We start from the raw sequence: 23,443 nt of genomic DNA, 5'->3' as shown, positions 1-23,443 counted from the left end.
ATGGTACTGAATATTTCTTCTTGTACAAAAATTGGTTTCCAGAGAAGACAAAGAGATATATGTATCAAAAATATCGAAGAGGACACGTTGGAGTTGGATATTCCCGTCGAGACACCCTGTATAAATTCCCCAAATCTTAAAATTATCCCTGAGAGCATCTTTTGTTTGCGATGAACTGATAGTAAATAACAATACATAGTCAATTACCCTCACTGCTGGTAACTCCAGTGATTTTTTTCAATTCTATCTATGTATATTGTTACCACACATGTGATAGGGGGCTGAATTTCACACACACCCTTTTTTCAATAGGACCTAATTCAACATCAGAAGATTTACAAGCATACGGAGCGTGTGTCAAAAACTATACAATGAATCAAAGATGTCCAGAAGGTAAATAAATAAATAATGATGAGGCAATATTTATGGTGAAATTTATTTGGTTAGGTGCAATAAATTAAAGAGCACTGCGCTAAATATCACAATCAAGAGTTGTATGATGGAATATTAAACATGGGAATTACCCTTTATAACATCATATAAAGAATGTATTATAATATGGTCGAAAGGACGAAAGGAGCAACGTGTAAAAATCAGAAAGTTAACTTAAAGTGAACGATGTTCTCGTATAATATAAGCTTTCGAATAGGACAGAAATTTTTGGGAGGGAATGGAAAAAAATCAAAGAATAAAGGGAAAATATAAAGTATTATATATATTCATGAATATTTCACGAGAAGAAGTGCTGATACCAAAAAAAATTATTGAATAAATAAAAATAGAAATTAAACTTTCTTAAAATATTATGTGGTACTTATGAAGGAATAAGCCTTTTTTTCCAACAGGTGAAATTATCCAATTACAGGAAAATATTACTCAAAAATACCAACATAATATTGAGAACAGGAAATTAACAAAAATAATATGAAAAAAAACCTATCCTAAGAACGACTGAATATCACCAATTTCTTTCAAGTAGGCAGCTACTATAGAGCGGGGAGAATCATTTTGTATGTCGCGTAGAATATTTTTTATTTCTTCAATTCACAAAGAAGTTTTTTTAAGTTTTCTCTTTCCGCAGAACTATATATTTTCAACTACTGGCAACAATTAATACAATTTTTGGTTGGGAACCTTGAAACTACCTACTTTAAATATTCCAGTAATAGGTACTCTCTCGCCATGCAGATTGCCAATGTTTTTTCTCTCAGTGCTGCGAGCTTCGCTGTCGATTTTTATTTTTATTTCCTTGGTGTGATTTTTTCTATTTTCTACATGTCTAACAAATGTGGAATATGAATAATTCTATTTCAGATCTAAAACACAACTGAAACATAATAAAATTGATAGACCTAGCCCTTTGTCTTGACCGTTCTTTGTTCAATATTACATTAACAGACCTACCCATATTTCACCACAAGTTGTGATCCCAATGGAACATTTAAAGAATGAGTTATTACTATTGAAGTTCCATTTGACATAATAAATAAATCGTTCTCTGAGGATGAGTGGAAAAAGTTATTAACGATGGGACACTGCGTGTGGTTCTGCATAATGAAATTTAATCGCTATGGCATGTTTGAAATTATAATACTGTTCAGTTTATGTTTTAACCACTAGAGAAACATAAAAACGTTCAACACAATATAACTCTTATTTTTATGAAACAACATTTTCATTTTTTTTATTGGCTCTTACTCGATATGACACAATATAAAGACTATCAATATCCAACTAAAGGGTGTTTTTTTTTTCGAGGTATATAACTTTAAGTTGGCATTACTGTTCAAGATGGCGACCGATTTGACAGCTGCCAAGTGAATTATTCTCAGTTTGGTTTGGCAATTCATTATGAATAGACTCACGCCTGAACAACGCTTGCAAATGGGCCCAAAATGAGATGCTGTTGTTCCCGATTTTCATAAGCTAATTTTGTGTAGCGATGAAGCGCACTTCTGGTTGAATGACTACGTCAACAAACAAAACTGCCGCATTTGGAGTGAAGCTATTCCTCAAGTGTATGTCGAAACACCTTTACATCCAGAAAAACTGACTGTTTGGTGCGCTTTATGGGCTGGTGGAATCATTGGTCCGTACTTCTTCAAAAACGATGATGGCCAGAATGGTGATCGGTATAGAGCCATGATTACTAATTTTTTCATTCACGAATTGAACAACCATGATGTCCAGGAGCTGTGGTTCCAACAAGACGGCGCAACATGTCACGCAGCTGGTGCCACAATCGATTTATCGAAAGACACGTTTGGTGACCGCCTAATTTCACGTTTTGGACCTGTGAATTGGACACTAAGATCTTGTGATTTAACACCGCTAGACTACTTTCTGTGGAGCTATGTAAAGTCATTGGTCTATGCGGATAAGCCACAAACCCTTGACCATTTGGAAGACAACATTCGCCGTGTTATTGCCGATATACGGCCACAAATGTTGGAAAAAGTCATCGAAAATTGGACGTCCAGATTGGACTACACTCGAGCCAGCCGTGGCGGTCATATGCCAGAAATCATATTTAAAATGTAATGCAACAAGATTATGTTGCGGATAAATAAAATCCATGTCAATCGAATAATCCATCGTTGTTTTATTGCAATTTAAAGTTCTATAGCTCTAAAAAAAACATCCTTTATTTCTTCGAAAGGAATTCAAAATTGAATTGCCAAACTGGTAAATACCAAGAAAACAAGATGATCTGTATGAATCTGTTTTCGGAATCCTTCTTGAACAAAAACTTCGCCAAAGATCTAGAAACAACTATATACAGAAAAACTTGTAGAAATATCAGAAATCTACGTTTTTGATATGAAGGTTAAAAAGAATCCAGTGTGAAATCTTTGAGGAACATCTCCGCATATATGATTCAAGAATTTTTTTTAAATATAAAAAATGATCGATGCGTTCCAAGGCTTAATTTTTGAATCAGCTCGTTTGGAAAAATATTTAAAATGCAAAAATCTGCAAACATTACCTGAAACGGAAAATCAAGGTTCAAAACATTTTCTCCAGAAAAGTTTTCCAAAAATTTTGATTGCTTAACATATTTATACAGGGTGAAAGAGAGGAAGGAATAATCGAATAATATAAAGCTTGCATTGCCTTTGGAAGACTCTAAAGCAACATCAATATCGTTGCAATTGAAATAGATATTCCGATGCAACAACCGTGAATAATAAGGGACAGAAAACTATGAAAATTTTTGTATATCTGGAGTAGGTTTCAGGAGTTCTTTTCACATAATTAAGCGATCCCTGAACAAATTCTCTCTGCATCTGACAAAAGAACATCACCCGTTAGTCGATTATATTCGCCTCGAGGCTTGAATATCATCAAAGCGATCACACGAAGGTCTCTTGCCAAATGACATGCGTTTCAATCCAGAGTGTGACTAGTATGTTTCCCCCTTAATCAATGTACCGAATAGGATGATACCCCAATTCCGAACAAAAAAAAAATTAACGAGTAAAATATCATCTGATCCATGACCGCCTCACAAATTACCCAATTTGCTCAGATTATCTTTTGTAGTCTGTGGAGAATGGAAAGTGAACCGGATCCCCTTAAGAGATCGATGTTGATGATATTGATTTGTGTGTGAAAATATACAATCGATATAATTCAACGAGGAGACGAAAGAATTGCTTGTTTCTGATGAAATTTTATTGTATATTGGTGGTGTTTTGTTGCTAATGAACTGATTATTCATCGATGAATAATGCCGCCATTGTATTTTTCTCTCAGAGTATGGACCATCAATGAAATTATTTCAAAATTGGTTTCAGATCAATGTCGATATTGGGTATTATTCAATTTAGTATTTCTTCTTCATATTGGGTCATAACTCACGAGAGGAAATATAAATTTGAAATCATTAATGAAAATTTTGTTTTAACTCATTTTTTGTTTGGTTTTTGGTTAAATCCAATGAGTGTTATAAAAAATTCGGCCTTCATGTTTTGTCCAGTGCCCTTTTTGAAAATATTTATTACATAAGTTAACTTCTAGCCCATAATAATCTTCCTAGATCGTTCCATAATGTTTTTTTTTATTATAATAAACATTAAATATTCAAATATAAAGTTTTGATTCTGAGGGAAATAAACGACCACAAATCATGTATAAAATTATTGATTGATAATTCTGAATATCACATTCTCTAGTTTTTCTAGGAGTTTTAGAGTTATTAAATTAATGAAATCATATTCGAATTATGACACGAAGAACACAGGTTCACTTCTTAAATATCCCCAATTGATACTGAAATGAGAATCGTTTCTATCAGTTGGATAATAAAATTTCTTACTAGAACCACTGTTTCGTCATATGTAATATGTTATTACGCCTGAAAATGTTACACAAACAATATTTTGGGTTTTTTGTTGGAACGAGTATAACCGGCAAGTTTCTGGCATCAAGTTTTGATCTCCAGCATTTCTACTTGATCCTTTGTTTACACGATAGCTTATTATTTTATCCTTCGATAGAAATATTCATATTATTCAAAAAAAATTAAATTACTTTGAGAACGTTGGATATAAATCCTAACTCTTGGAGGTTAATCTCAATTCATTAAGGGTGGCAGTTTGACTTGAGGGTGTACATGACTTCTCTCGCTGGTTTTTTCAGTGCAGATCCATTGATTCTATGCGAAAATCGCTTGATTGATCCTTGAGATTTTTGTTAAGAAACCTTCCTGTGCTATTTTAGAATAAACTCATTCCATCCTTTCATAAAATAGTTTTTGTTTTATATCACTTTGAAAATTGAAAGATTTTATATCTCGATCATTTCAATAAATTAAAATTTTGGAAGTGGAGTTACCAATTTTTCTGATACACTACTTGCTCTCAAATGTCATTTATTGTTTTTTCCTTCGGGTTTATTTCCATTACTTAATATTTTCAAGTTCAGAATTGAAATAAACAAGAACGTACCTATATATTTTGAAAAACTCTGAATGAATTTTATATATTTTCTCATCATAATATAAAAATTGGAAAAATGTTGTAACTTAGATATCATTAAAAAAATTGAGATACCTATGATTGAAAAACCTTTCAGTTTTCAAAGTGATATAAAACAAAAACGATACATTTTTTTGTGAGAAAAATCAGTAATTTTATTCTGCCATAGAAACGTTTCTTCAAACATTGAAAAAATGGATGAAGCGATTTCTACACTGGATCTGCACTGTAATCATTAATATGCCAAAAGGGACTACCATGAAATTCGTGGAAAAATATATCCATGCTGAAGGATATGTCATACCTATTTTCACACACTAAACAGAAAGATATATGTGTGTCAGAGATCCCTCAGTAAGATACCGACAATGAATAACCCGAACGAAGAAAAAAAACAACTGAATGCAACCTCAACACAATACCAATTTGTTCCTCTCTGGAATGGAGTGACGTTTTTTAATTTAGTGACTTAAACTCAGTATTGTAATTAACGATGAAAGGCTGTTCGGCGCATCAAATTATTGGGGAACTTTTATCTGCCCTCCTTCATCAAGTAAAAATCCTTCGTATATAATTATAGTTTTCTGCGGAAAGCCTGATGTTAGATATTTGACTTTTCGACTGGTTGAACTTGAGGAAAAACGAAGAAACATTTTGCGAATTCAACGCGCTGATTCATTTTTGAGTTTATTTTTTTTATTGTTTTTATTTATTAGAAATGTGCAATGAATAACTTGATATTTAATATGGCTGATCTGTATTAAAATTACTTTGAGCGTTTTTTCTAAAAGACGAGAAAGCATACTTATCATGCTTTGAGCAACGTGTTAGTTATAGACTATGTTGTCTGGTACCAGAGTTGAAATTTGCTTTCAATAGCTCACAAAGGGCTATCAACAGAAAAAGTGAGAAATATTGAAAGGAAATTTGTTTTCCAGAATCTCATAATGAAGATTCGTTGAAGCTATTTTTTGGAAATAACTTCGCACATCTGATGTTCAAGGAGACAATAGATATTCGGCGAGGCATTCTGAACTAATTTTTACGGTATGCCACTGATGGGATCATCAATATGAGAACTCAGTGATCCCAGCCACATACACCTACCATCACTACAGAAGAGTGTGCCGTTCTTCCGAGAATTGCGCAGCTTGGACGCCATCTCTCGGGCTAGAAAAGGCACTAGAAACATATTGAACTATTGAATGCTATTCCTAAGATCAAAGAAAGTTATTGAGCGATTTTTTTCTCAATTGCGAACAATAGGTTGTCAGGGTCTATTTGCTTTGACATAACCCCACAGATAAAAATCACTGGTGCTCAAATAAGCAGAACACTAGGGGCCACTGAAGTTAGTCCTGCGAAGAGATCACCTATCCGGCAGACATCTCTAGAGAATAAAGCATGGATGATGAATTCCTCGATCGTTGAAGGATCGCTTGGCAACAGTCTTCTGAAGAACCGGGATCTTGAAGGTGTGTATTTTGAGGTCAATATGTGAAATTCGTCTGACCGTAATGTCTGAAATTTGAAGAACAGAATTTTTTTTTTGCATAACGATATTGCTGTGTATAACTGCTCGATATGATTCCTCGCTACACCAATGTTTAGGTTCTGGTGTTAAAAGACGGGCCTATCCTCTTCCCACTCAACATAGAACTGTTTGTTTGGAGTTTGTTTCTTCTTCTTCTGTTTGCATCCACTCCTTGCATCCACTCCTGGACATAGACCTCCCCTTGAATTCTCCATTGTATTTGATCTTGAGTCAACTGGTATCAATATCGTCCAACCTTTGCTCTGATATCATCTAAACAACGTTTTGGAGGTCTTCCTACACTTCACTAATGTTCTCGAGGACTTTATTCTACAACTCTTCAGTCCTTCGGTTATCTTCCTTCTGAGCCACATGTCCCACTTAGGATCATTTGATTTCCGCGATCATAACGCTTTCTAACCACAATCTTCTTCTGATCTCTTCATTTCGAATATGGTATCTTGAGGAGATTCCCAACTAAGCCCTTTCTATAGATATTTGAGTCGATCTCATTCGATTTGCTGAGTTGAATGTGATTGTTCACGGCGAATGTTGTCATCCAAATGGTCAAGGGTTTTTGGCTTATCCGCATAGACCAATGACTTTACATAGCCCCACAGAAAGAATTCTAGCGGTGTTGAATCACAAGATATTAGAAGCCAATTCACAGGTCCAAAACGTGAAATTAGGCTGTCACCAAACGTGTCTTTCAATAAATCGATTGTGGTACGAGGTGTGTGACATATTGCGCCTTCTTGTTGGAACCACAGCTTCTGGACATCATGATTGTTCAATTCAGGAATGAAAAAAATAGTAATCATGGCTCTATACCGATCACCATTGACTGTAACGTTCTGGCCATCATCGTTTTTGAAGAAGTACGAACCAATGATTCCGCCAGCCCATAAAGCGCACCAAACAGTCAGTTTTTCTGGATGTGACGGTTTTTCGGCATACACTTGAGGATTAGCTCCATTCCAAATGCGGCAGTTTTGTTTGTTGACGTAGCCATTCAACCAGAAGTGCGCTTCATCGCTTAACAAAATAAAATGGACGTAGTGCGCGATACGTATTCCGCACAGAACCATTATTTTCGAAATAAACTTGCACTATTTGCAAGCGTTGTTTAGGCGTGAGTCTACTCATGATAAATTGCCAAACCAAACTGAGAATAAATCACTTGACAGCTGTTAAATCGTTCGCCATCTTGAACAGTAATGCCAACTTAAAGTTGTATACCTTGAAAAAAAACACCCATTACTATGGTTTCTTTTTCGAAATAGGGGAGCTACCTGTGATTCATCTTGAATAAAGGTTAGTATTGGGCTTCAGATGGTGAAAAGACATAGTGAAGCTTTCTGCTAATATCTAATTTCTAGATAAATTATATCATTATGTGAAATACATTACACTTCTGCAATACTTTTGGAAGGTCTGAATCAGAGTATCTTTGCGAACTCTTTGAATATTTTAATTTTATTTCGCAATGGAAGGGACCCAGTTAAGGAGATTATGTGAGAAAATTCCACGAATTCATCGTTGATTATCGGTTGTTCGATCGACAATCACCGTGTCAATCCCGAAGACAATTGACGACCCATCGACATGAAACGAAAGTCAATTTAACGAGAATATCATGTGAGAAATACGGAAAACCTCAGCAGCCTTCTTAAAGGATTCTCGACATTTCGTGGAATTCGAAATGAACGAGAATACTTTATCTGCAGAAACTCCATCGTCCTCAATTACCGAAGTACAAACCTTTCGAGGATAACAAGAGCTGGTCGGAATAGAAATGAAGTGGAAAATTGTTTAATGCATTTATGTGCTTAGAACAGAATGGATAAGTAATTTTTCTGGTCTTGAAGTAGGAAACGATGTCGAAATTATAGCTTACTCAATTCATATAATATGCCAAAGGTATTATATACAGGGTGATCCACAGAAATCTGACGTTTTTGAAGAGGGTAGTAGAGGAAGAGGAACGAGGGAATGAAACGGTCACATTCTCTTTATTTGTGAAAAATTTGTTTTAGTTCGGGGTTAGACAGCATAACTTTGTTTACTAAAATGATCGCTATTTCAGTAAAATGAAGTGCTAGTGGTCTCGTTCGACAGGCGGGACTAAAAATATTTGCTGTGACACATTCAATTGAAATCTGTTGGCATCTGTTCTTGACTGGAAATCGATTGTTACATGGATAAACTGCAATTGTGGTAAGAAGAACATGAGTCTCTCGGCCTCTCAGATCACTTGAGAATTCAAGTAGTGAGTTCCATCATGTAGTGATCAACATGGAGTTCTGCGCGTGAACATTCGTGTGCTCTATGACTTTTCTTTGATCTTTCTGCAAAATTATTCATGATGAAGTTCAGCACCATCCATAAGAGATGGTGTTTACGGAGGAGCTTTCTGAACGTGAATTTACTGAGGAACATATGTGATGTTCTTCTGGAAGTCGTTCCTGAAGACGCTCTTCAAGTGAGTAGTGATAGGAAAGAATTTTCATTTCTTTAAATTCTGTGTTTATGAGAAACTACTGAGGAACCTACAAGATTTGTAAACCAACATCCAGGGAGATATACTGAAGGAAACATTACAAACTCCATAAATGAGTTTACTCAGTTTTTGGAGAATTGGGAACCACACCTGACTAATTTGATCTTCAAAACTAAGTAAAATAAAACCTTTGGTTTTGTGCCTGAATGGTGCCTACATTTTGTGCCTACCCACATTTCAAAAGTAAAAAAAATATGACTCACGCAATGGATTTTATTTAGTTCTGAAAACAGGCAAGATTTGTTAGCGCATCCTGTATATTAAGTATCAAAAAAGATTGGCATATTTTACCGATCTCAAACAATGTCTCCGATCGGTAGTTTTTAACATTTGTGAAGCTTATAGTTAGAGATGCATTCAAGTCAAACAAGTTTGATTTTACTCACAAACTTGACTTGAAAATCAAACTTTTTATGTAAAGAAGTTGACTTGACATGTATTTCTGTTACCTTTAGGTTTGGCTTGAAATCAAACTTCTTCAAACAGTTTGAAGTTTCAATATCATATTGCGCAACGTGCAGTATGAACCTGTACTATGCTACTCCGCAAATAAGTTGTAGTTCATATTTAGAAGGATACCCTTGGCTTGTTTCTTTTTTTTTTTTTGAGTGTGTTTATTGTGCCTTGTGTCTGTATTAGAAATACCTGAACCTGAACTTTTTTCGTCTCATTCAGCTCAGAATACATACCAGAACAAATTGATTCTGATTTTGAAGATCCTTCCCCTCCAAAATCTATGAGCAACAAATTTGTAGACGAGGCAAAATTAATCAACATGAAGAAAAAAACATACATTATTTCTTGATATGGCGGCAGGCGATTCCAAAACAATGAAAATTGCAAAGTGCACATTATGTAAAATAAAAAACAGAATATTCAAATTTAGATTCGATTTTCTTCTCTCGAAATTGTTATAATTTCTTTTGGTTGACCCCGATGATGAATTATCTACTTCTATGTTCTGCCAAACTAGGTATCATAAGTCAATTGTCATTGAGCAATTCTGCTCTAATAATCGTAACCTAGGGCTTAACCATTCCGAGAATATTTTAGTTAGCCTATATAATTCGACAAATATTCTCTAATAGTGCCTGTGACGATTCGATAATGAGGTCATTAATTTTGCTATTAAGCATTAATTAATTTCATCGATAGAATAACCTAGTTACTGGCTTATGCAACTCGAATAGTGATCACGAAGTCTTTTTTTTCTAACAATACGTACATACCCAGTATAGGTACATTGAGGTTTGTTTAGCATATCTAAATTGCTACAATAAACATCATCATTTCATAAATCAGACATAAAAAATTATGCCCTCATTCTGTGCTGATCGGGATACCAACAAACTCCAATCAGATAGGCGGTCTCTTTGAACTGTGAATAATAGAAGAATATTATATGGTTGATACTGGGGAAATATCTCTATAACTGCATGATATAAAGTTGTACCACAAAGAGTGTTCGTCTATTATGAGAATGATACAATGGTAATTTCCCGAATTCATAAAATTCATTTTAGGTTTATTTCGATGTCATTTGAGTAGAAAATGGTATATAGAGGGCTTTATTTATCTGTATCTCGCGTTGTATAAGCCGATCGGGCTCCACTAAATGGCGTTAGAAAGATGAGTTTTCGTACTATAAAAACTTCGGAACAGTTTTGTGATTATTTGACTCAGTTTAATTTCAGCGAACGTCACAGATGGACACTAGCAAAGAGAAAATAAGCTATATTTCACAGTTTTCTTTCGATAAAGGTGAATATTCAAGCCAGGCGGCTGACAATTCAAATAGTGTTTATGGTCCTGATATTGTAACAGCCAATCATGCGCAATTTTGTTTTCGTCAATTCCGTTCAAGTAATTTCGATATCAAAAAGGGACCACGCACTGGAATGCATGTACATTGCAGGTTTTCGATTGCCCAAGAGATGAAGATTGCAATAAAATTCGTTTGGAACCATTTGCATAAGGCTGGTCTCAAGAAGAAGCTCGATGTATGGGTATCACAAGAGTTAACGAAAGAAAAACTGGACCATATTTCCATCTGCGTATCTCTGCTGAATCGCAACAGAATTGACCCATTTTGAAGCGGTTGGTGGCTGGTGATGAAAAGTAGAACATTTACGACAACGTCAAGCGAAAACGGTCTTGGTCGTTGGCCAAGCTAGGATTGCCGACTGGGAAGGTTTTGGCATGTGTTTGGAGGGATAAGCTGGGAATTATCTATGAGCTGCTCTCCTAGGGAACAACTGTTAACTCGGAAATGTACTGTCAAAAATTGGTCTGAACCGTCTGAAGAAAGCAATTGCCCAGAAGCGGCCAGCTTTGGTCAATAGGAGAGCAGTTGTGTTCCATCAGGACTCCACACACATTGATAGTGTCTTGCTAGACGCTTCGGGAGCTTGGATGGGAGATTCTCACCTTAGAGTCCGGACCTGGCACCAACTGTTTACCATCTGTTCTTGTCTATGGCGAACAATTTTGATGGTGAAATATTCGCTTCAACAGAGGCTTGTGAAAATCGACTGTCTCAATTTTTTGCCAATAGGGACGGGGCCTTCTATGAGAGAAGCATAATGATATCACCTTCGAAATGACAACAACTAATCCAAAAAACGGCACCTTAATCGGATCATTCTAGCTATGGCAATCAAAGACTTGTTTTTCTTGCAAAATAATGGACTTCTTTTGACTTCACCTCATACATACAAAATTCCAACTCAATCTAAATCGGATATTGGATGTTGCTTCCCCTTCTTTTTTCTTTTAATTCAAATTTCGCACGGAGCTTGAACCTGATATTTCTTTTCTTCACTAAGAATATAGGTACCACAAAGAGGATAACTCTCCTACAAAAATGTAGTCCTAACCAACTATTTGTTTTTTAAGATAACAACGTCGTTGTGAAAACGTTTGTTGTCATATAGACTGTGAATTAAAATGTGATTAGGTACTATAACTTTGATTTGTTGATATTATATCCACCGTGAACTCGAAAAATGTCATATTCAATAAATCAGATTAAAAAATGTATATTGCAGGACCTTGACAATAATTGATTAAAAAATATATGTATATCAGTAAGATGATACTTGATACAATATCTTATAATGCAAATCTCTGGTGTCTACCTACTCCTGATCTATTTGCAAAGGGTTGTCCATTGTTGTCTTTCTCCGATATAAGTATCGCCATATTGCGCTTCTGAACTTGAAATTTCCCATGAATCCGTTTCTTCACTGGCCTCTTGTATTACAACACAAGAGTCGTGTCGCGCACAGAATAATGGTATTCAGTCACAGAGTAGCGCGATTCGAAATACTTTATGGGCTAGTTACCAGTAAAAGTGATATATCGCCTGGTACAAGTCACGAGCATCATTACTATTTAGTGTATCAAGCATTGTGCCATTTTCCAACTGTCTTTGTGCTTGTTTTTAGCCGCAGGTGTAATATGAGGTTCCGGCAGATGATTAATGTTTTCATTCATCTCTCTGTTCTCTAGAGGAAGAAATTTTGATTTTAATCTGTGACAACAGAATGCTAGATATTCTTGAATATTTCTGCCATACGTGATAATTAGTTTGTCCGTTTAGATACTCGACCATTTGGTTCATTGTGATACGTTCCATTTATAACCTAGTTTTCTTTGGTCAAGTAGGTTAAGGATCTCCTCAAAGTGTTTTGTTCTGAACGTCTGAAATTCGATTGGAAATCAAGTAATTACTTAACTATGCTACTGAAGTGAGCTAGAAAGTGATCGTTGAATAGATGAAAATCTAGCCTGATTAAGCTGATAACACCAAACAATGAAAGAATTTGGATGGGCACTTATTCCAGATGAACAGAGGCGTACGAGTCTGACCAAATGTCTGTTATTTTCAGATTTTGAGCCAATAATGTTAGAAAATACCTAGGTAAAATCATTTATATCCGACCACCCTGAAGGTAGGTACACAATAAAAGTTGTTCGGATTTTGCTAGAGACTTTAGTTCATTTATTGAAAAAATGCGTTGAATGGTTTCGAGAATATAACCAAATGAAAGTTCTTCAGTTCTTTACTCTACCGAATGCGTTCGAATTTCGCATTCGTGTTGAAATAGTAGCCTATTCTGTAACTTGTTTCAGAATGTACTATCGTGCGTACTCGTAGGTATATAAAAAAGTTCATCCCTAAAAACTTTAAAGCTCTCACATGCGAAAACTTGGACCGGAGACCATCCTGGAGAACGAACCCCATAAACTTTACTGGGATCGTACGATTCTAACTGATAAAACAATTCCTAACAACAAACCCCATAAATTTTCAGTCAATAAACATTAGGAAACAGCAATACTCATCGACGTAGCAATAACAAATAACAGCAACATGCTTTGGAGGTGAGGGTGTACATGGCAGGCACCACTGAGTTGCCATACAAATGACTCTACCAGCAATCCCAAGAAGATAACACACCGTAACAATTGACTGAGAACTTGTAACGTTACAATTGCCCATGAGACTCTGAAAACTAATTTCTAGGGTTTGGCTTATTTGGCAGCAAAACTCCTACTCAGGTTTTTACAAATTTAATGAAATGAAAACTGATCGATCCTTTTCACTCTTACCAAATAATGAAAAAAAACCTTAACTTGAATTGGTTTTAAATGAGTTTCTCTGCTATTAGGATGGAACCTCTTCTGTAAATTATTTTCAGCCTTGTGAACACTAGATCTTTTCAGAAAGCTATAGTACTCCAATCCCCATTCAGCGAAGTTGATGTGATAACGCCAGGTATTACGCAGATATTCTCTCAGATTCAGGAACTAAAGTGATTTAACGTACGTACTATTACAAATTCTGTATCTCAAGGAAGAACTTCTTGATATTTTTCAATCCCAAGAGAGGTTTCTGTTGTTCCAATCCCACGGTAGGTGCGAGAATCCCGACACAATTCTCTCCGACAAATTAAACTCCAAATCCCAAATTAAACCAATAACGGCTGAAATCTAAACCAAGGTACGTCTCCTTCCTGAAGTCTCGACAATGGACTAGTTTAGTGATGTTGATAATACTATATTTGACACGATAGAATTAAAATATAGAGCAAAACTGATGAATCAGTGAAAAATTTTTTAAAATCCATCAATAAATGACTGAGAAATATATTATTTAAATTTACGTATTTTAACGCGGAACGTCTTTGGTCTCCGACTCGTCTGTGACGACACGCCACTTGCCTGTGATCGCTACACCATATATTACGTTTAAATACTTAGCCGCGCCAAGGCTCTCGCGCCGTTTGTAGGTAGTTGTACAGTGTAGTTTTATCTCGAGTTTTGTTTTTATGTCACCATAATGGAAGAAGACTTCGTGAAAGGACAAAGTAATTTTTACTCAATAACTTATTTCAAACCAACTTACACCTTAGTATTTTTATTATAAGAAATAGACAGCTAGTACTGATAGGTACTTACATCAAAATGATCTTCACACACATATGAAGTAGTTTTAGGTCCAATTAAGTCACGCCTCATTAATTTGCACCACTTCTTCCTTCGATTCATGTCATTTGGTACATGAGAAAACAATTTATTGGGATTTTTAATTGTCGTGCTTGCACACATCGACACAATACAATATTTTTAGGATTTTTTTTTTATTTCAGCCATCGTGTAACGAACAAAACACGACACGAACGGCACAAGTGATTTTACACCAATGAATTCGTAAGCACTCTGCGAATACCAGTCGCCTCGTGTAAGTGGCGTGACGTCACACACTAGACTATGAAATTATTCTTCCAAGGCAACTTCAAAGTCCCATACCTTTTTCATTTCTAGAGACATTTCAATGATTCTTCCACATTTTTGTTTCATTTTACTTAAATTTTTAGGATCAATCCTTAAAAAAAAAATGAAAACTAGTCCATTATTGAAAATCTTCCAGAAAATTCTTTTTAGATCCGCGCTCCGACCGATGGCATACGATTAATTGACAAATTACCGCGTCATCGAAAATTCCACTAGCCTAACATGAATTGAAGAGTGCAAAATAGTTGCAAACTTCTGGCCAAAGAGGTTTGAATCAAATTAATGATTCAATTATCCACGTAAAGTGAAATTGAAACGATATGACCTTGAAGTCAAAGCAGCTTTGGTCGAGTTCAGAACCTGGATAGATGAACGTTCGTGAGAGCTGAACAATATTGGGCGGAGCAGATTCTTATCGTCACTCTAATGCGACAATGTTGCGGTAATTCCCCATTTAACACCCCAGTGTGAGAAAACTCTGAACGTATAAAAACATCAATAAAACTGAAGATAATTGCGATAACCACAGAACGATATCTCGCATCGGGCGAAACAATGGTTAGTCTGTTTCCGCTGGCGCTTCTTGTTAGTGCCATCATTCGAGAAAACGGTCGTACGAATAATAACGAGGAAAATAGTAATTTGTAGAATTGTTTCCGTATTGGGAATGTCCTTATAGAGACTCGGCGACATGATCAGATTTGCCATATTCGCCACATGAATCCGACGAGAGCCGGAGGTTTAAGGGGGTCGAGGGTCGGCGAGGAGGGCCCGGAAGCTGTGGCTGCGCGAGATATTCAAACGGCACGAGCACCGTGCACTTTCACCCGACCACGGTACACACCACTCATATATGTCACAATATTATAATGTTGGCAAACACAATATGGTCTATGACTGGCCGTCGGTCGGAGTATCGATGTTCAGCCGTCGGGAGACAGGGTTGGAATCACAGATTGAGGTGCTATAGATTAGCAACTCACAATTTTGAGGAATATTGACTTTCACGCCATCTGTTGGCTTGGGGTTAAACTCGGGATAGCAAGAAGTGGGAATCTCTTTTCAATATTATGTATAGATGAACTGCTTTTGGTAGTTCTTCGAATTTTATTCAATACAAATGTAGGATCCAGTTATTGTTCCCTGTAAATAATTGAGATGATCAACCGGATGCTTGGAGACCTATTAGTTTCTTCAAGGGTCGAGGGCATGACAGTTTCAATGAATTTACAGGGAACGAATTGTTATTGTACATATAATGTAAAAAGGATGTGTAATTCTTCGAGGTGTCGAAGATATGCCATGGAGTTGTAAATCTTGAAGAGATTTACTGGGGGGTTGGGAAAGTTCGAGAACAAGACGGTTGTACCAGATATGTTATATCTGTGTATCAGGTACTAGTCCTTCGAGAATATTCGATTTCCAGGAATCCGCGAAGATCTTTGTGGGCGGTACGGCAAAATTCTTATTGGAATAGGGGATGGTACTTTCCCTAAGGGTGTGGTCAAGCCGAAAGGAGGGAAGTCGATATGAGAGACAGAGTAAGTTCCAATCACACAGTTCAAGTTAAGACGAAGACGAGTAAAGTTCGGTGTTAGTCGAAGTAAGAGTAAGTTCTGTCGGTTGAAACTTAAGACGTTAGACGAAAAGACGGTTCGCGGACTAGATTAAGAAGAGTAGCGAACAAATCAAAGACGAGACGACCGAAAACTTGAAGTACGACAAAGACGTGATAATCGAAGACGTTTCGAGTAATTAAAACTAGAGTTAAAGACGAAATTCAGTACCGTAGTGAGAAACTTGTAATTGAGACGTAATTAGGATCTTCTCAATACTGAGTTTGTACTGTATGAGTGTGGCTTTGTAAGTAGATGTAAATAATTCGAAAGAGTTTAATTATTACGAATCCAACAAAGTCACGGAGAAAAAGACGAAAGGTCAGGTAATCGAATCATACCTCTAGACGATCGATTAACCAAGCCTACACAAATATCAGTAATGATTTGTTTTCAATACCTTGGCTATAAGTTTTCAGGACCGCCATGAAGGGAATTACACTAGCACTTTATTTTGGTTGAAAATAACTCAAAAATATCAGCAAAATACACCGTCTTCGAGTTACTTTCCAAATCAGCCTCTTCCCAATGGATATGTTCTCTCGCAAAATCCAAACGCGCCCTTCGATGGGCTGGGGTAAGAGCTGGGCTTCTTGCCGCGACACGAGGCCATAAATCATATTCTCTGAGGCGATTTCTTATTGTCTGAGTGCTAATTTGCACCCCATGAGTTTACTCGAGCTGATTTTGAAGGAGGCGAGTGGTTGCAAACCGTTGTCTCAACGAAGGAACTCTCAAGTAACGTTCTTGAATGACAGTTGTTACCCGTGGTCTACCCTGTCCTGGTCTTCGGACATTCATACCTGTCTCCCTGAATCGCTGCAACATTCTGGACACACTTGTATGGCAAACTCCAAACCTTTCTGCAATTCTTGTGTATGTTCACCCTTTTTCTCGCAAAACTACCGCTTAGGCACATTTCTCTTGGGTCAAATTGCGTGTTTCGCGTTGCATAGCGATCGAGTGTAGAAAATCAAACGAAAGAAAAACTATTGATCACTTGAATTGATCGAGAACAACTGATTTCAGAATGGAGCCAATACATTCAAAATCTGATAATCTCATCTTTTTTTATTTCTGCTGAGAAAAAACATCTGTATTGAAGAAAAACGTTGAAAGTGGATAACATATGCATGCATAATTCTGATAAAAATAATTATCATTGAGAACACCTTCAGTTGTAGAATAAATTTGAGATTTCTTTAACGTGCGTTAATTCTTTTGCGCAGTGTAAATCCTATTTATTATTATTATTATTAATGCGAGCCAGGCAGCTGAAAATGTAAATAGAAATTGTGATATTGATAGTGTAGTAGTCAATCACACGCAATGCGAGAAAAATTACAAGGATTCTCTGAATTTTTTGAACTTAATCGCTACTGTATCAACCAATTTTACTTTCACTATAATCTAGTAATATGATTCGATAATTGAATATAGGTAATTCTATCAATGAATGTCCCCCCAACTACTAATCGAATACACATGTCGTGAGCTCCCTCTCTCAACCAATAGCTTCGAGATAGGTCGTACCAGCCTCAGTTTCTCTGAGATTACGTGAATATGTGAGTAATTTTTTGTTATTCCTCCGATGTATTTGCATAACTTCCAATCGGATGAGAAGTTGAGATTTATGAGCTTCTTTCACATAATAGTGCAAGGCAAAATCTCAACGAAAGTGAAAACATATCCTATGGGCTAATACTTATCAGATTCAATATATACGCTGAGACAAAATACATTTGAAGAAGGTGTATGGATGCCGAATATAATACTACAATAAAGCTCATTAGTCAACTCCTATTTTCAGTCTTTCCATTTGCGATAGATATAGCTAACTGAATTAGAATAAAAAGTTTCCACTAGAATAATCTCATCTGAAAATGTCTTGATGCTCCAGCAATTCGGTTGAATGAATATCATCAAATTAATCCATATAACATTTTTTTGAGCGAACTCTCTACACTATTGGAATGAGTATTATCTTGATTGGTTTGATTGTCTCTTTGCGATTAAAATTAAACTCTGTCCTTTCTGATTTGAAGCAATATATGCGATCACTCATCAATCCATCTTCGCACAAAAAAAATTGAATTTTTGTGGTAAGAAGTCAAAAGTTTTTCTCATATCTTCGGGCTACTTGAAAACAAAACCTCATTGGCCAAATTTCCATTTACGAGTCGCTAAAAAATCAACCCATTTTCGAAGCGGTTGATGACTGTTGACGAAAAGTGTATCACTTACGACATCGTCAAGCGAAAACGATCGTGGTCGAAACGCGGTGAGCCGTCGGAAAGGTGGCCAAGCTAGGACTGACGTCTAGGAAGGTTCTGCTGTGTGTTTAGTGGAAAGTGCAGGGAATTATCTACTACGAATACTAGCCTTATCTTCCATGCAAAAATAATGGAGTTCTTCTTAATACACATTATACAACCATAATTCACACAAAAACAATTCAAAAAATAGTTGAATTTTTAACAGATAACAAGATATGAATGTTATTGTATAAATCATTTCAAAATAATCTGAAGATACTCGTACAAAGGACAAGTACTTCTCTGAAAATTTCAGCTGTGTTTTTTTTTTAAGGGATTATGTAGCATACACTTCATATTTCAATGATATAAACACTGAAATCAGTAAAAGGAAGTTGAGCAGATCGGTCTTTCGAATCTGAACCTAGGACTTCATCGCATTGCAGTGACTCTGAGCTTGTCCAAGAGATGGCGTCATAGACTGCGCATATCTCTCTAAATCGGCACCACTAGAGATATAAACTCAACCCATAACACACTCACCCCATGTCAATATCGATAGTACCGGGTCAACGATTAGAGAAATAGAAGCCGGAGTTCCCCAAGGATCGGTGATAGGACCGCTGCTGTTCAACTTATACATGACAGACATACCGAGAGGAATAGATGCAAAATAATCCAGTTAGCAGATTACACTGCCATATACTACCACAGTAGAATGCGGAAAACAATCACTAGGCAGTTACAGATAGACCTAGATATACTGATGGAATACTTCAAGAAATGGAGATTCAAAGTGAACACATCGAAAATAGTTGCAATCTACTTCGGAGGAACAACAGTAAAGAAAGAGAAAGCAGGAAACGTCAAAATAGAAAACCAGACGATAGAATGGAAAAAGGAAGCAAAATATCTGGGAGTGATACTGGATGAAAGAATGAATTGTAACAAACAGATAGAAAAAAACAGAAAAAAGACAAGGCAATTGCACGACAGACTGTACTCGTTGCTCAACCCTAAAAGTAAACTTTCTCTAGAAAACAAGCTGAAGATAATAAAATAATAATAATAATAATAATAATAAATTCCTTTATTTCAAATCATCCCCACAGTAAATTACAGAGAGAGAAGCGAAATGATGTCAACAACAATATATACAATCTATACAAACTCTGACAAGTTGTTACAATCTAGAAAATCTCTAAGTGAATATGGTTCCAGTTTAATTAGCAGTTTCTTTATGGCATTCTTGAATTTTATTAAGCTAGATAATCTGCATGTAGATGGTAATTTATTATATAGTTTTATGCACATATAGTAGGTTCCTTTTTCTGTACTTGTAAGCCTATGAGAAGGGTAAATGAAATTCGTCGTCCTTGTATTATAGCCATGACCAAAGTTAGAGCTGAATTCAACTTGGTGCCTGAAAAAGAACATCAGACACTCAAATATATACAACCCATATATAGTCATAATCTGCATATCCCTGAAAACACCCCTGCAGGTGGCTCCAAATTTCATATGCCTGATTGATCTTATGGTTCTTTTTTGTATAATGAAAAGGAGTTGAATGCTGGAGCTGCATCCCCAAAACACAATCCCATATCTCAGTACCGATTCAAAGTTGGCGTGGTACAGTATTTTCAATGTCCTCTCATCCATATGTCTGGATACCACTCTGATTCCATATCCAATGCTACTCAATCTCAGCCCAGTTTTTTCCACATGACTGTTCCAATCTAAAAATTCATCAATATGTATTCCAAGAAATCTCATATCATGAACAGGTTTCACTTCATTGCCATTCAGGTTTATGGTGCCAGTTGGAGTAACTCGGGAGTTCTTTGTTCTGAATACCATAATGTTTGTCTTCGACGAATTCAGTGCCAACTCATTCCTGTTGAACCAATCACAGATTCTAGATGAACTGTCATACGCCTTATCAACTGCCTCCGGGAGGGTCCTTCCAGATACCAATATGTTGGTGTCATCCACATAGTTCACCAGTCCATCCATAATAAGGTCATTAATATAGATGATGAAAAAAATAGGACCTGCGTTACTGCCCTGCGCTAGACCTCTTTCTTTAATTGCAATATTGGATTTGTTTTCATTAATGATGACTTGCTGTTTTCTGTCTAGAAGATAAGATTCAATCCACTTATATGCTTTTCCTCTTATGCCATATTTTTCAAGTTTTATTAGTAAATATTCGAGGTTCACACAATCATAGGCCTTGCTAAGATCTAAAAACACACCAATTGCTAAATTCTTCTTCTCAAATTCCTGGAGTATCATATTTACAAAATGATAGATGGCAGTATTTGTAGATTTACCTTTCAGGAAACCATGTTGCGAGTCCAAAAACAGATTACATTTTTTGAAGAAATCCAACAATCTTGTGCACATTACCAGTTCGAAAATTTTGGAGAATGAGGGCAGCAAGCTGATTGGCCTATAACTATCAAGACTATTACGGTCTCCCTTCTTATATATGGGTTTTATGAGGGCAAATTTCAACTGATCAGGGAATTTCCCAAATTTCATGGAGTTGTTGATGATGTAACACAATACTGATGCTATCTGTACAAGTGAAAGTTTGACAATACTGGTTGGAATGTCATCATATCCGCTGGAATGTTTGTTCTTCAGTCTGGAACACAGGTTAACTAGTTCCCCAGTATTTACAGGTCTCAAGAACAGCGACTGATCATTCTCTTCTATATCACAGAAGAAATTCTGATGATGCACTTCATCTACTAGTTTTTGGACTGCTTCAATCAAGTGTATGTTAAATTTGTCTGGCAATGATTTTGGATTTTCATCGATGTTATTTTCTCTGTGTTTATTTTTCCCTGTTAACTCTCCACATATGGTCCACATGGATCTCATTTTGCAATCTGATTTCATTATTCTATCCTGAAGATATTTCTTTTTGTCCTCTTTCAATATGCTGTCATAATACTTTTTCATGTTTTTGTATTGCTCCTTGAGAGATGGGTTATCAGTCAAAAGTACTAGTAAAATATCTAATTGATGTTTGATTTCCTCAGCACGTTCACTCTTCTTGTATTTCTTGTTGTTATTGGAATGAATTCTGGTAAGTGGAAAGCTTTGGTTGAATATGTTCAAATAGACATTGATAAAAGTCTTCCACTGCTCATTCACATCCTTCCTATCGATTACAAGTATGTCCTCCCATGTTTGTTGTTTCAGTTGGTCTACAAAGTTAATTCTATTTGCTTCATCGAAGAGAAATCTTTTGCGAACAAATTTCCTTTCATCATTTTTGTCTATATTGAACACAAATTTCTGCCCAAAGTGATCAGATACATGTGATGCAAGAATTACCGATGTGTGTCCATTATGTAGGTTTGTACATATGTTATCTAAGCAGCTTTTAGTTTGCTCAGTTACTCTGGTGTAGTTAACAACAGTTGTTCTGATGGAGTAGAAATTGAGCATTGTAGCCAGTCTGAGCTTATTTCTATTTTCGTCCAGCATTTCAATGTTGAAATCCCCTGTTATAAAAATAGTACTTTCAAGGTTTATCTGGTTGGAAAGAATATTCTCTAGCTGGTTAAAAAATACCTCAATTGAACCGCCCGGTGGTCGATAGATGCATAGGACAATAATGTTAATCTTTTTCAGAGAACACTCAACAGCACAACATTCAAATTCTCCAAGTATGGATAGCTTATTTGTATTTTTGTATTCTCTACATACTATAGAATCTTTGATGTAAATGGCTGATCCTCCATGCTTTCCCTCCTCTCTGCAAAAACAGGACATTAGTCTGAAGCCTTGAATACCAATCTGAGTGATTTGATTTCTTGACCTCCAGTGTTCTGTAATACAAAGTATTAAAGTTTCTGTATTTTCCCTCAAAAGTTGTTCAACCTGATCTATACTGTTTCCCATATATATTTTGATGAATAATGCTGTAGTTACCCACCTTATTAGAGTATTCATGGTTGTTCTTCACATGCTTCTGTGGGTCCCTCTGATATGATTTATTATCTATAAAAAATCCTCACTTGGTTTATATTTTTGGAAGTGTCCGAAATTGAATCTCTTCACTCCCACATTTTGTGGCCAAAACGAAGGATCGTACAGTTGATTTTTTTTCTCAAGCGGTGCCGTCAAAACAAAACATTTCAACTGAGTTGGTTCACTTGGTAACTCTTTCACTTCGACCTTTTCATTGGTGAAAGCCGGGTTTTTCTTCACATATTCTTCTACTTGTTGAGCTTTAACATGTCGTTTTATTCTATAAAGATATATCCATGCTCTTCTTTCAGCTCCAACAAAACCTGTTTTTTCCTCTTCTTCGGAGACTCTCGTTGTGCCAAGTCGTCTAGATTTAGGTCTTCTGCGTTGAACTCTTTCAAAACCGTCGTGATTGTATGATGTTTCATTATTAATATTTCTGATATGTATTTCTTTATTGCCCTGATTCTTTGATGTTGACGTGAATTTACTTTGTTGTTGTTGTCTTGCTTTGAATTTGAAATTAGTGTCATCTATCAGATGTCGCCTGTCAACCTCGGCGTCCTCATGCATCTGAACTACTACTCTTGGAACTATCTTGCTGTCAGAAGTCTTGTTTGTTATCTTATCTCCTATCCGATCAGTTTTCAGTATATCAGAGTACTGTTCACGCTCATTATCAGTTTTTTCAGCATATTTTTTCTCCATGT

At 36.1% G+C, this 23,443-nt stretch overlaps 2 protein-coding genes across 10 annotated transcripts in view; both read right to left on the bottom strand.

Annotated features, from left to right (window-relative positions):
• The window catches only part of LOC123673564, a 378,426-nt gene that overhangs the window by 260,226 nt on the left and 94,757 nt on the right, over positions 1–23,443 (bottom strand). The gene's annotated exons all lie outside the window — the stretch shown is intronic.
• On the bottom strand, positions 19,810–22,840 carry LOC123673565. Of its 4 annotated transcripts, none has more exons than XM_045608143.1 (3): positions 22,699–22,840; positions 20,358–22,591; positions 20,046–20,166 (listed from the first exon to the last, which is right to left on the bottom strand). In XM_045608143.1, the coding sequence occupies exons 2-3, from the start codon at positions 22,533–22,535 to the stop codon at positions 20,155–20,157; spliced, it is 2,190 nt and encodes a 729-aa protein (XP_045464099.1). In that variant the 5' UTR covers positions 22,536–22,591; positions 22,699–22,840; the 3' UTR covers positions 20,046–20,154. The 4 variants fall into 4 exon arrangements, with proteins under 4 accessions (XP_045464097.1, XP_045464098.1, XP_045464099.1 ...); XM_045608144.1 differs by lacking the exon at positions 20,046–20,166 and having other exon boundaries at positions 20,305–20,482; positions 20,538–22,591; XM_045608141.1 differs by having other exon boundaries at positions 19,810–22,591.

Source organism: Harmonia axyridis, chromosome 2, assembly GCF_914767665.1.
Source record: "Harmonia axyridis chromosome 2, icHarAxyr1.1, whole genome shotgun sequence".
Lineage (NCBI taxonomy): Eukaryota > Metazoa > Arthropoda > Insecta > Coleoptera > Coccinellidae > Harmonia > Harmonia axyridis.
This window is presented reverse-complemented; position numbering and strand designations above follow the sequence as displayed.

Coding starts and splice junctions, on each gene's coding strand:
- LOC123673565 (XM_045608141.1), bottom strand. CDS start 22,535: ATGTCCTGTTTTTGCAGAGAGGAGGGAAAGCATGGAGGATCAGCCATT.